The sequence below is a fragment of the Saccopteryx bilineata genome, chromosome 3 (genome assembly GCF_036850765.1).
Source record: "Saccopteryx bilineata isolate mSacBil1 chromosome 3, mSacBil1_pri_phased_curated, whole genome shotgun sequence".
Lineage (NCBI taxonomy): Eukaryota > Metazoa > Chordata > Mammalia > Chiroptera > Emballonuridae > Saccopteryx > Saccopteryx bilineata.
The window spans coordinates 95,334,669-95,348,746 of NC_089492.1; the positions used below are offsets into that span (position 1 = coordinate 95,334,669).

Here is a 14,078-nt window from a genome sequence, read left to right on the forward strand (position 1 = left end):
ATAATTTCACAAATTTTGTGCTCACAAATATATATTAAGTCCATCTGATCTCCCATCTATATGAAAGATTAAAACAAGGATCTGTTCTGCACTTTTCTACATTGGTGTTCATTAAAAGCAACTACTGCAAAGCCCTATTTATATAAGATAGATGCTCAATGTGTTAACTTTTAACATCAATGGAAAAAAGCTAGATCTTTGTCTAAGTATGGTCCTCCACCTGCCTCTCCTTCACCTTGTTAACTCCCAAAAGAAAACTAATCCCAGCCCCTTAAGGTTCTCCTTTACATTGAAAAGGGTTAACTTTCTTTGTATACTCAACACATGCCAAATGCTATAAGACATTTTCTTTCTTTTTTTTTTTTTTTTAGCACGAGCACACGAGAGACGGACAGACAGGGACAGAGATGAGAAGCATCAATTCTTCATTGCGGCTCCTTAATTGTTCATTGACTGCTTTCTCATATGTGCCTTGACCAGGGGGCTACAGCAGACTGAGTGGCCCCTTGCTCAAACCAGCGTCCTTGAGCTTCAAGCCAGTAACCTTTGGGCTCAAGCCAACAACCATGGGGTCATGTCTATGATCTCACGCTCAAGCTGGCAACTCCACGCTGAAGCTGGCAACCTCAGAGTTACAAACCTAGGTCCTCGGCATCCCAGGCTGAAGCTCTATCCACTGTGCCACCACCTGGTCAGGTAAGACATTATCTTTTCATCTTAAACTTCTAAGGTTGGTATTTTTTTTAAGTTGAGGAAGCTGAAACTTGGTTGTGGTAGCAATTTGAACCCAGCTCCTAAATTTGGAGTTTCTACTACACTATTGGACCCTGAAGCAGATCTACATATGACATTAAAAAGAAAGAGGATTAAAGAGTATCTTTCAAAGAAAAGTAAAAAAATATATACAATTAAAGAAAAATTCTCCAGTGGCATACCTACAGATTTAGAAGAGATTAACAACTAATAATAATTGAAAAGTTGTCATTTTTATTTAAGAAAACACTCACATGGAACCATTCTAAATTTTTAAAGCATACTACTCTCCAAACTCACAAAATTAAAAAGCAAATATAAAAAGGAACTTCTTGTATGTAAAAGGGCATTTACAAAAGAGTAAAAGAAACAGAGAGATGGTCAAAGAATACAAAAATCCAATTAAAAATAATTCATATTCAGTTACCCTGTTCAATTTTCAAAATCAACTGTAATCAAAGAAATGCAAATGAACCCCATTTTTACCTGTGTTGATACTTTTAAATAACAACACCCACTTGTAAACAAAGGTACAGGGAGTCCTCAGGTTATGACAGTCTAGGCATAGGATGTTTCAAGTTTATGCACACTCTCATAAAAACTTTTAAAAATTGAGATATGCCCTGATCAGCTGGCTCAGCAGTAGAGCGTCGCTGGGCAATAGAGCGTAGGCCCAGCATGTGGAAGTCCCAGGTTCAATTCCCAGTCAGGGTACACAGGAGAAGTGACCATCTGCTTCTCCACCCTTCCCCCACCCCTTCTCTTTCTCTCTCTCTCTCTTTTCCCTTCCCACAGCCATGGCTCAAATGATATGAGCAGGTTGGCTCTAGGCACTGAGGATGGCTCCATGGCCTCTGCCTCAGGCACTGAAATAGCTAGGTTGCTGAGCAATGGAGCAGCAGCCCCAAATGGGCAAAGCATCACCCTGTAGGGGGCTTGCTGGGTGGATCCCAGGTCCAGCGCATGCATGAGTCTGTCTCTCTGCCCCCCAACCTCCCCACCTTGCACTTTAAAAAAAAATTGAGACGTGTTTTGGCTTACACCGTTAGCATTGTCATACTTAGGACTACCGGGGCAAACTAGTTTGGTTGCGCGTGATGGAAGAATACACAGGAACACAGCATGAGTGAGGGAGTTGGCGTCCCCCAGTACACTCACCTACACCATTTTGGTCTGTTAAAAGTGACTGTTCCATTCGTGTTGCTTTATTAGATGACTTTTTGGTCCTTATCATGGCTCCTAAACATAAGTCAGTCTTCAGATGGTAGTACTTCAAAGATGAAAGTCATCACAATGGATGTCACAGAGCTACTGGCATCACATGGAAGAGGAGCTGTCTGCTGAGGACCTCACTCAGCTGAACAAGCAGCTGATTGAAGAGGGAGAGATAGAAACTCCAGAACCCAAGAGATGTACTACCAAGGGTTTGGCAGAAGGTTTTTCTATGGGAGAGGATGGATTGGCAAAATTTCAGGCTGAGGACCCCAGTGATGACAGATTCAGTAAGGTCTACAGAGCTGTTATAGATGCCTTGCAATGCTATAAACAGATTTTGGAAGAGAAGAAGTCATCAACCTTCCAGACTAGCCTGGAACACTTCTTTAAGAAGGTAGATAGGCCTGCAACAGATCCAGTACCCTCTACATCAGCTGCTTCTCAAGATGAAACACCTGTAGTACAGGTAGAATCATCTCCAGCATCTCCTGCACATTCCTTAGGCAATCCTGATTCACCTGACCCAGGTATCTCTAGCTCCTTCTGCAGGTTCTCCTGCCTCTCCAGCTTTGTCCTTGGAATAGGTCATTCTCTATCACCTTGCAATGCCCCTTCCAATGTGCAAGCCAATCACAGGAATAAAGGTACGGATTTTTTTTTACACTCATTTTTTCTGTTACTATAGTACAGTATATTTATGTCCTTTTCCTTTTTCTATGGCTTACCGTATTTCCCCATGTATGAGACATACTCTTTTCCAAAAACTTTGGGGTCTAAAAACTGGGTGCATCTTATACAGTGGTTGTACATTTTTTTACTTGCATTTCCCACTTTTTCGCGCTTGTCCTTGCACTCATTGTTTCATACTTGTTACCGGTATATTACAGTGGGTTGTTTTGCCACGTTCTGCCCAGAAATGTCCCAGAAAAAAATTTTGTACAGTGCTGAATTCAAGTTAAAAGTGATCCAGTTTGCAAAAGTGAATGGAAATCATGCTGCTGAAGGTAAGTTTGGTCCTCCTCCAACTGAGAAATCAATCTGAGACTGGCTACAGGACGAAGAAATCCTACTGAAAACGCCATGGCAGAAGAAGGCCAAGAGAGGAAAGTCAGCAAAATGACCTGATATAGAGAGGGAATTGAAGATATGGATTGAAGAGCAAAAGGCAATTGGAATTCCTGTGTCCACAAAGATGGTTCAGCATAAGACAAGAAGAATTGCTTGATGTCAGCAATAACAAACACTTCAAAACTGGCAGGAGAGAGAAGAATGGAACCAATGGATGAAGTCTTCTGGGAACAATTTGACACCAGCAGGAAGAGTGAAGAAATCAACCACAGGATAAGTCTGTACCTGAGTGAAAAGATTCTGGGATAATATCAAGATTTAGATCATTGTCAAGTCATTTAAGATGTGTGGCATTTCAAATGCCATAGATGGAACTGAGGATGAGGCAATATATGAAGACAGTGATTCGTCATCAGACACAGATGAGGATAAGCTAATTGATGGGAGTTTTTACAGTGATGAAGAGTTGTATGAATTTGATGATGAGCAAAACTTGAGTTCAATAACTTTATGTAATACATTTTAAATTTCAGGCCCCAAAATTAAGGTGCGTCTTATACATGGGGAAATACGGTAGTTGTATTTTTATGTTCTAGAATCTAGATTATAATTTTACAACTGTGTTAGGATAGGTAAGTGACTTAGGCTAGGGTGTGTTTTAACTTTTAACGAAATTCGGGTTATGTCACTGTCGTAGGAATGGAACTATGTCATAACCCAAGGACCCCCAGTATTTGTAAAGCACAAACCTAACCTTAATAGGAAAAAGAATGGATACAACCTTTCTGAATCGATTTGCTGATGTGTGTCTTCAATCTTTAAAATATACATTACATTTGACCCAGCAATCTACTTTTATAACCTCATCCTAAAGTTCAAGATTTATCTACAAAGATGTTTATCCAGCATTATTGACAAGAAATAACCCTATCTCCAAAAGAAGGATTAGATAAATAATACTACAATGCTACTTAGGAAATCATGTTGTAGAGATTATTTAATCACAAATGCATGAAATGAAAAAGTAAATTACAAAATTACAGTAAGATCTCAATTTAGGAAAAATCAAAATTGTGCATTTAAAAAGGGATGTAAAGTAGAAGATGTATACTAAAATGTCAGCTGTGGTTACCAGTAGTTGATAATAATTTTTACATTCTTCCTTTTTATTTTGTGTTTTCCAAGTGTCTACAAAGATTATTGCTTTTGGCCTGACGCAGTGGATAAAGCATCAACCTGGAAAGCTGAGGTCAGCAGTTCGAAACCCTGTGCTTGCCTGTTCAAGGCACTTATGGGGAGTTGCTCCCTGGTCCTCCCTCTCCCCTCTCTAAAATGAATAATAAAAAAAAGATTACTTTTGAAATTTAAAAAAAAAATCAAAACTTTTACAACAAAGTATGAATTACCATATTACTCCTATTAGGTAAAGAGCTGTGATCACAAATCCTGTTCAATCCATCACAAGTGTAGCTGTAAAGGCAGTAAATTTCTATCTTAACATCCAATTGTGCCCTGGCCAGACAGCTCAGTTGGTTGGAGCATCGTCCCAATAAGCAAAAGTCAAGAGGTTCGATCCCCAGTCAGGGCACATACAAGAACAGACTGATGTTCCTCTCTCTCTCTCTCTCTCTCTCTCTCTCTAAAATCTATCAATAAATTTTTTTTAAGTCATCCCCTTGTAAGACATTTGACATTAACTACATTGTTAACCTTCCCTTGACCTTTTAATCTACTTTAGCATTTTTGAGAAACAATATCCAAGTGCACTGCCATTTTCCTGCAATAAAAAGCCTCTCAACTCTAAACAAAAATTCCACATAGCCAGTTTATACTGTCATATTTATTTTAAAATTAAACTGCTGATGAAAAGAAAACAATATCTGAACATCTGATTAATAACTGTCTTCAAAAAAATCTAAAAATAAGGGTAAAATTTATTTATAAAAAAATAATAATTACATAGAACTAGAAAGATTAATGGAACAGAATACAATCCATAAAGTCTAATCGATATAGGTAAAAAAAAAAAAATCTCTCTCCGACTTTAATAAAAAAATCACCCCCGTTCTGATAAAAGTGAACCTAATCCAATTTTTAATATCTCATAAGTCCATTCATTCAAATATAGAAAAAACAGCTTGTTTAGTGTGTCAATTTCACCCCCCTTTAAAGAGTGTCTGTAAGAAAGGCTTAAAGCTTCTAAAGTTTGTTTTTACAGATTATCTATTTAATAATAATAAAAAAAAGTTTAAAGACCTGCAAGTTTGCTACGGTTGATATCAACCACCAGGAGGGGAAAAAATGTTATTACTGAGATAGTATTAAATTCCAAGCCTCCACTCTGAAGGTCACAGAAAGTTTACAGAACTCAAAAGTAAGTCTTTAGTTAAAATATGTTCTAATCACTATCCATTACTCGACTGTAAATGATTACATCAAGGGGGGAAAAAAACCTTTTTATGTGCTTCACAATTAGTGTGGTATCAAGTCAGTCATTTTTTAGGCATTCTTGTGCATAAAAGATCCTAGTTAGATTTTGCACGTTTACTGTTTGAAAAGCACTCTACTTGGAAACTGCCATGACCTTAACTAAAGACTTAATTCATACTGAATCCTGTAATTAAAATAAACAATTTCAGAAGAATACACTGACACATGATTAAGTGATTCTCTAAAACGAGTTTATTAAAATGAAGACAGCAGAAACATGAATGTATATTTTTCTTATAAAAACTAAACTAAGTCCTTTCAAGTCACCTATTTTATAAATTAATTTTTAGTTCAAAGTCTCATCTTAGATAACCACACTGTTGTGGTTAATAACTACCATCAACAGAATGTTTTCCACTGGGTTAAGCACTTTTATCACGTTTAATACTCACAATAACCTTAATCATGAACACATTATCACTATTTTACAGATAAAGTTAAATATTTACTTACCACCCTTGCCCAAACTAAACCTCTGTTCACATTACAGGAAAAACAAATTAGAAGATACTTCCTAGGCCCTGGCCGGTTGGCTCAGCGGTAGAGCGTCGGCCTAGCGTGCGGAGGACCCGGGTTCGATTCCCGGCCAGGGCACACAGGAGAAGCGCCCATTTGCTTCTCCACCCCTCCGCCGCGCTTTCCTCTCTGTCTCTCTCTTCCCCTCCCGCAGCCAAGGCTCCATTGGAGCAAAGATAGCCCGGGCGCTGGGGATGGCTCTGTGGCCTCTGCCTCAGGCGCTAGAGTGGCTCTGGTCGCAACATGGCGACGCCCAGGATGGGCAGAGCATCGCCCCTGGTGGGCGTGCCGGGTGGATCCCGGTCGGGCGCATGCGGGAGTCTGTCTGACTGTCTCTCCCTGTTTCCAGCTTAATAAAAATGTAAAAAAAAAAAAAAAAAAAAAAGAAGATACTTCCTGACTGCAAATATATACATATAAATAATAACACAAGTAGTCAAAGTGGCACATTCTTACATATATAGTACTGGATCTTAAGCACAGTCAACTTTACGATTTACAACACACTTCTACCCTGTCATCTCATTTGTTTCCCACAACACATCTGTTAGAGGATTATCACCACCATATGTGAAGGCTACAAGACTCAGAGAATTTAAGTGAAGTCACTCAATTTTTGATTCCTTGTTAATTTTCCATAAACTTTCTTTTCTATGATTAAAGAAACACATTACCCTGGCCCTAGCCAGTTAGTTCAATTGGTTAGAGCGTCACCTTGATATGCAAAGGTTGTAGGTTCGATCCTGGGTCACAAAACATACATGTATCTCTCTCTCTCTAAAATCAACAAATAAAACTTTTACATTAAAAAAATTACCCCGGCCTGACCTGTGGTGGCACAGTGGATAAAGCATGGACCTTGATTGCTGAGGTCGCCAGTTCAAAACTCTGCACTTGTCTGGTCAAGGCACATATGGGAGTTAATGCTTCCAGCTCCCCCCCCCCCCCCGTGTTCGTTCGTTCTCTCTCTCTCTCTCTCTCTCTCTCCCCCCCCCCAAGAAAAATGAAAAAATGAAATTTAAAAAATTACCCTCACCAAAAAAAAAAAAATTACCCTCACAATCTGTTATTATGCAATAAAAAGATAAAATGTACTAGAGATCCTAGATAAGCATCTTACATTAGTTACATACTTCACCAAGTTAATCGAGTTACTAGTTATTTTTATGCCAACCATAGAAATACAAACTGTATGAATAATTTTTATTAAGTTGGTGTGTTAGCAAAGGAATCCCATATATCCTACTTGTACTGCCTAAAAGACTAAACCCCAAGTCAGTCAGAAGTGCAAACTATCTCTTTGGGAGTATATAAGATGCATAAATAAGTCTCTCATGACTTTAACAGTTGTTTCACATAGAGATGATCTGCCCATAAAACCAGCTACCTTATGGCCACTTGCTCCAGAGTAAATAGTGAGAGTGGCTACTTCAGGTATATACACACATTTTTATAAAAGTCTACCCAAGTTTAGCAAATATGTGTACACTCAAACACACAAAGATGTGTTTAGCAATAACTTGAAAAATGGTTTTTAAAATAGTTACCTTGGCATACCTGGGCCAGTTGGCTCAGTGGTAGAACATGGGCCCAGGGTGTGGATGTCCCAGGTTAGATTCCAAGAAGAGACCATTGCTTCTCCACCCCCTTCTTCCCCTTCTTCTCTCTCTCTCTCTCTCTCTCTCTCTCTCTCTCTTCCACTCCCACAGCCCCAGCTCAATTGGTTCCAGGGAGTTGGCCTCCAGCGCAGAGGATGGCTCTGAGGCCTCTGCCTCAGGCACTAAAACAATGGCTTCATTGCTGAGCAAAGGAGGAACGGCCCAAGATGGGCAGACCAGCGCCCCCAGGTGGGCTTGCCTGGTGGATCCTGGTCAGGGCACATGTGGGAATCTGTCTCTGTCTCCCCTCCTCTCACTAAAATAAAAGTTACCTTGGCTTCGCATTTAAGAATACTTAATGCTTGTCAATGTCCACAACAAGCAATTGTTCTACTTTATTACAGTACTTCTTTCTACAAAATTTCCCTTCCTTTAAATTTTCCACTCCACTTAGTAGCTTGCCTTGCCTTTACTTTTTGTTTTAAGATTTTATTTATTGATTTTAAAGAGGAGAGAGAAAGGGGGGAGTGGAAGGGGAAGCAGAAAGCATCAACTCATAGTTGCTTCTCATATGTGCCTTGACTGGGCAACCCAAGGGTTTCGAACTGGCAACCTCAGTGTTCCAAGCTGACGCTTTATCCACTGCACCCTGCCTTTACTTTTTAACAGCCCTAATCTTCTCATTAGTATAATTTCAGACTTCAAAGTTTTACCCAATCATCTCTAACTATGTGATAATTTTCTTTCCTTCCCTCCTTCCTTTTATTAAGTGAGAGGCAGGGAGGCAGAGACAGACTGCAGCATGCACCTCAACCAGTATCCACCAGGCAAACTCCCTATCAGGCCATACTCTGCCTGTCTGGGCCGCTGCTCCACTGCTTGGCAACCAAGCCATTTTAGCACCTGAGGAAGGCTATGGAGCCATCCTCAGCACCAGGGCCCAACTTTGCTCAAACCATTAAAGCCATGGCTGCAGGAGGAGAAGAGAAAGAGAGAAAGATGAAGAAGGGGGAGGGATGGAAAAGCATAAGGCCGAACCCAGAATTTCCACACTCCAGGCCAATGCTCTACCACTGAGCCAACCAGCCAGGGCCTCGTGATAATTTTCAATGCAAAAAAGGCCTCCTACCTCCTCTAAGCCTGGTAAGAAGCAGTAAGAATGCCTCTGAGTAGTTTCTGAGATTGCTGACAAGTCACAATCACTGCCTCCATCAGGAATAACTTAATTCCCTCACAGGAAGGTTTTAAGAAATAAAACCAAAGCAAGATGTTTAAAGTGTTTCTGTAAGTAACAAGTGTTACCCTACTGCCATCATATTTTCAGATTATTGTTTTTTTCTGCTATCCATTTTTAAAGCTAATAGAGAAAGCCCTCAACCATTCTTCTGCACTATGAGTGCTGAAAAAAGAGTAAAAGTAAGAAGAAACTTGCATGAGTAACGTATTCATTGGGGAATCAAGCTCAGTATTCTACATTCCCAATTATCTTACTTAAGTTATATAATGCCCAAGAAAGGAAACAACACACCTGAACTTTGAAACCCTAAAATGGCTACACAGACAGACTACAGTATTATCACACTTTTAAAAAGAAAGAAAGACAGCTGTTTCCCAGCACCCATCCCAGAGAAAACCTCCTTTGGTAAAGCTGTAAATTACCATTACAAAAAAAATTTAACTTCTACTCCCATTCCTTACCTTTTTGGCACTTAAATTTGAGTCTGCCAAGTGGCTTTGCTTACAATTGTGTGTCAAACAGGTCTTCTGCTAGAGTATAAACAATTTTTTAAAAGCATATTGCTAGTAAGAGTCACAATATTAAAGATATGTCTTGAACTACCACATCAAACTAGGTGACAGTCTTCCAGGTAGCTGCTCTCAGCAGCTGCTTAATATCAGACAGATGAGGGGAGGGGGGCAAATCACAGTTTTGGGAAAATTCTAGCAATTTCAAGAAATTACATTTACTTGTGATTATTCAAAAACTTTACCCTAAAGTTATAAAATAGTAGCAAATAAAAAGAGAATTCCAAAATAGGTGTACTTGACTTAAGGCCAGAATCTCATTTTAAACTTGTATTAGTTGATTGATTTTAGAGATTTAGAGAGAAAGGGGAAGGAAGGAGGAAGAAGACAGACAGACATTGATCTGTTATTCTACTAATTTATGTATTCATTGGTTGATTCTTGTATGTGCCCTGACTGGGGATAGAACCCATAACCTTGGCATATTGGGACAACATTCTAACCAGCAAAGCTACCCAACTGAGGCAAGGCCAGAATCTCATTTTAAATCCATGGTTTATTTTCCTTATAATAAATACCTCTTTACTGTAAGACAGCTCCTTCTTCATACAAAAAGAGAATTTCAAAACACTTGACTAAATAGGTTTAATCACATCCACATATTCCTCTCATCCTACAGTCATTACAATGACTGTTAATATTTTATAAAGAGCCTACATTACTAAAAGGAGTAAGCTCTTCTCCTAAAAGAGACAAGGAGCACGTTCCTAAGACTTAAACTATTGGATTCACCCCTACCTAGCTCTTCAACCTAACTTATCCAGAAAGCAGAGGGTGACAGAGTTTCCACAGTCAAAAACAGATGAGTCCAGCCTGACCTGTGGTGGCGCAAAAGATAAAGCGTTGACCTGGAAATGCTGAGGTCGCCGGTTCGAAACCCTGGGCTTGCCTGGTCAAGGCACATTATGGGAGTTGATGCTTCCAGCTCCTCCCCACCTTCTCTCTCTGTCTCTCTCCCTCTCTGTCTCTCTCTCTCCCTTTCTCTCTCCTCTCTAAAATGAATAAAATTTAAAAAAAAAACAACACAGATGAGTCCCCACTCACTCACAGCCTGTTTGCTCTTATGTTAAACACAAATCTTAACAAATTTGGTTTTTAATGAAGTGATAGGTGATTCAGAGCAAATTAGCAGGGAAAGGGACTGTTTCAGGCATTCCCTTGTTAGGAATGACCATCAAGTGAAGTCTAACTCCAGTAAGAAAAAAAAAAAAAGACTAAAAATCTGAGTAGCAGACGGAGCATTTAATAAATGGCAAGCCCTGTTTACCAAGTCTTAAGAATTGCATCTCTTCTCAGTGTACCACAGCATAAAAACCATCTTCACAGTCATGACTGAGTCATAAAGTTATGCTTCTGATTAGGAAAGTCATAAAACACTTTGAAACTACATCTAAAACGGTTACCTTAAAAAAACAGATAGACAGACACACACATATATCTCTCAGAGTCCAAAAGAGGTAAATTAACCAAATCATGAGCCCTCCAAGACAATTACTTGAGAATTCCAACCAGAAGAGCTCTAAGACAGCCCCTTTTTTTGTTTATTTTTACTGTGTAAACAGTTCTGTCATGTGCTTTGATTGGCAGGTAATAATAAAATCACCTTTACTTCCTGTTCTTTTTCCCTCAACAAAACTCTACAATTTGTCATCACCTCCACACGTCCAAGGGCTACTATAAATTACGAACCATATTTCCCATAAACTTTTCTATTAAAGGGAGTCTTCATATTTAAGATTTTAGTAAAATGTTTCATATTTCATCTCACAAAATCTTAATCAGATTTTAGAAAGTGAGCATTCTGAAAAACACAAGTTCGTATTTAGTGTAGTTAACAAACTCCGTACTAACCCAACAGTAAGCCTTTATTATTTATAAGCCTTAGAAAAACTTCATACCTTTAAGTACCATCAAAATTCTCAATCAGAACTTCATGCGTTCAATTCACACTACAGCGAAACATCAAATGCTACATTCCTAAAAATAGGGTTGCCATCAGCGAGAGGGACACACAACACTCCGCTGCCAACGCAAGAGCGTCTCCGAGGGGGCAGTGCGCTCCTGGTACACATACAGTAGGAACTCAATTCAGCAAAACCCGGGAGCGAAGGATCAGGTGACTTCACACCGGGCACTTTCGGCCAGATCGGGCCTTACTAAGGTCTGAGTGATCATAACCCCAGTTTGACAAATGAACCCTGGACTCGCATCCTAGTCACGCGCAACCGCGCGAATAGGTTCGGGGCCGAGGGGCCCTGGACGCGAGCGCCCGGGTACGGCCCTGCCTGCGGACAGCGACTCGGCCCTGGAAAGGTGTTTGGGGAGCTTTCCGACCTGGCAGCGGGTTGTCGGCTCCCCCTGCGCGCTCTGCGACCTCCTGCTCCGCGGGACCCATCACGCCCCGTTACCCCGTCCTCCTTTTCCGCACGAGGGGCACAGGACAGCGAGCGCCCGCGGGTGACAGCTCGCCCTGCAGCGTCTGGCGCTGTCCGGGACCCTGCCGCCGCCGCCCTCCCCGCGCCCCTGTCCTCTGCCCGGGCTCAAGGCCGCCCCCTCAGGTCGGGGCGGACGCAGCGCCAGCCACGCGGCCGACGGCCAGGGGGCCGGGCCGGGCGCAGACGCGCGCCTCCCGCTCGCCCGACAGCTGCGGGCGCTGCAGCCCGGGGCACCCTCTCCGGCCGCGCGCGGCGGGAGCACGGGGCGCGGCGGGGGCTAGGCCCGGACGCCCGGCGCGGCGGCGGGAGGAGAGCCGAGCCAACCGCGGACGGCGACCCCGCCGCCGCTGGCCGGAGCCCGCGAGTCCCAGCGGCCAGCGCCCCTTCCCCACCCGGGCCCCGCGGGCTGCGCCCCACCGGCCCGTACCTAGGAGGGTCGTGGACGAGACGTGGTTAACCGCGGTGTCTGACTCGCTGGTCTGCCGCCGGCGTCGCAGCTCCGGGTGCGGCCGCTGCCTCCGCGCTACCTCGTCCCCCTCCGCCATCTTGTACCGATTTAAAATTAACTCCCCACTGACGTCAAACAACGCCGCCGCTTTATCAACCTCCCGGGAGCCGGCGGGGCGCGGACAGGTCCTAGCGCCGCCCTCAGCCAGCGCCTCCCTGTCCTCCCCACGCCCTCCCCTGTCACGCCCATCGGCACCCTCGCTCCGCCCCCGCAGTGCCCACCAGCCGCCAGCTTTTCCTGGCTTTTCCCTTCTAGGAGAAATCGGGCTGCGCCTCCACCGCCACCCTCTCACATCCCCACATCCTTGAGCGCAGTACCACACCCCCTTAGCGCAGGGCTGGTCTATATAAACCCAGAAGGGATCTCCCTAGAATCAAGTCCCTCCTTCCCAGTTCAGGAAACCAGTTTTCTTGACAGCTCTTCTCCAAAATCGTTGACTCGTGCCCTGCACAGGAGATCGCTTTCGCACTCCTTTCCTTCTCTCCTTTTTACACCTTCCTTCTCCACAGCTCTCTCCCTCCTCCCTTCCTACCACCCCGCCCCACCGCCCAGCCATTGCTTGTGCCCTGCTTTTCCTCTTGATCTTTCCTCGCACAAGTCCCTAATGTTGCTTCTCCTCCAGAGACCGTCCTATGGTTTGTTTACAATAGCTCCCACCTACTTATGAGACCCTCTCCCTATCTTCCTAATTGTGTATGCCCTTGCCCTCCAACTACTAGCACCTTGCAGGGGCAAGTCAGAAAGCTCTCCAGTCAGAAAATGAATTGTAGCAGATCCTTTTCCAAGTGTGATGAACTTTCTCGTAGGGATTTGAAAATCCAGGTCACTTTTCAAAATAACCTGTGTAGATAGATATCTGTGATGAGTGGTCCCTATTCTTTTGGATTTTTACCATATCAGCAGCTGCATTAGAAATTCCTTTTCTCTGGGAACAGACTGATGGATTCCAGAAGGGAGAGAGGGGTTGGGGAACTGGTGAAGGGATTGAGAAGTACAAATTAGTAGTTACAGAATAGGCATGGAGTTGTAAACACATAGGGAATATGGTCAATAATACTGTAGTAACTATGTATGGTGCCAGGTGGGTACTGGAAATACCAGAGGGAACACTTTGTAAAATAATATGATTAACCACTATGCTGTACACCTGGAATTAATACAAAATGATATTGAATGTAAATGGTAATTGAAAAATAAAATTAACGCTCGCTGTCTCTCTGTCAACTCCTCTCTCTCATTTTCCCTCTCTCTCTCTCTCTCTCTCTCTCTCTCTCTCTCTCCATGCACAAAAGAAAGGCCATTTGCAAACACAGCAAGATGGTCATTTGCAAGACAGAAGACAACCCATACTAGAAACCAACCCTGATGGCACTTTTATCTTGGATTTCTTGCTACCAGAACTGTGAGAAAATGTCTATTGCTTAAACCACTTCATCTGTGGTATTTTGTTATGGCAGCCCAAGCTGGTTTATAAAGGGTGCATCATTAATCCAGCTATCATAGTGGGCAACTGAAGTGTAATTTTGCTGGGAAACTCTGGGAATTAGTACACCTAAGACTTCTTTCTACCCAAGTGGTGAAGCTGCAATTCTTGCACATCAGCTCATAACAGACATTGGCTTTTGACTGCTTCCATGGGTAATTAATTTCTCCAAAAGGAGACCTCAGGAACACATTCAGCTACTGAGT

The 14,078-nt window shown here is 42.4% G+C and overlaps 1 protein-coding gene across 3 annotated transcripts in view; it reads right to left on the minus strand.

The window, feature by feature from the left end:
- ATL2 (atlastin GTPase 2) overlaps positions 1-12,469 on the minus strand; it is a 58,959-nt gene extending 46,490 nt beyond the window's left edge. Inside the window, exon 1 of one of the 3 annotated variants that reach the window (XM_066266932.1) lies at positions 12,309-12,467. In XM_066266932.1, coding sequence (XP_066123029.1) covers positions 12,309-12,426 — 118 coding nt within the window. In that variant the 5' untranslated portion in view covers positions 12,427-12,467. Of the gene's footprint in view, positions 1-11,780; positions 11,974-12,308 lie in introns of those variants that run through there. The other 2 variants (XM_066266934.1, XM_066266935.1) reach the window with 2 other exon arrangements.
- Between the last annotated feature and the right edge of the window lie 1,609 nt (positions 12,470-14,078).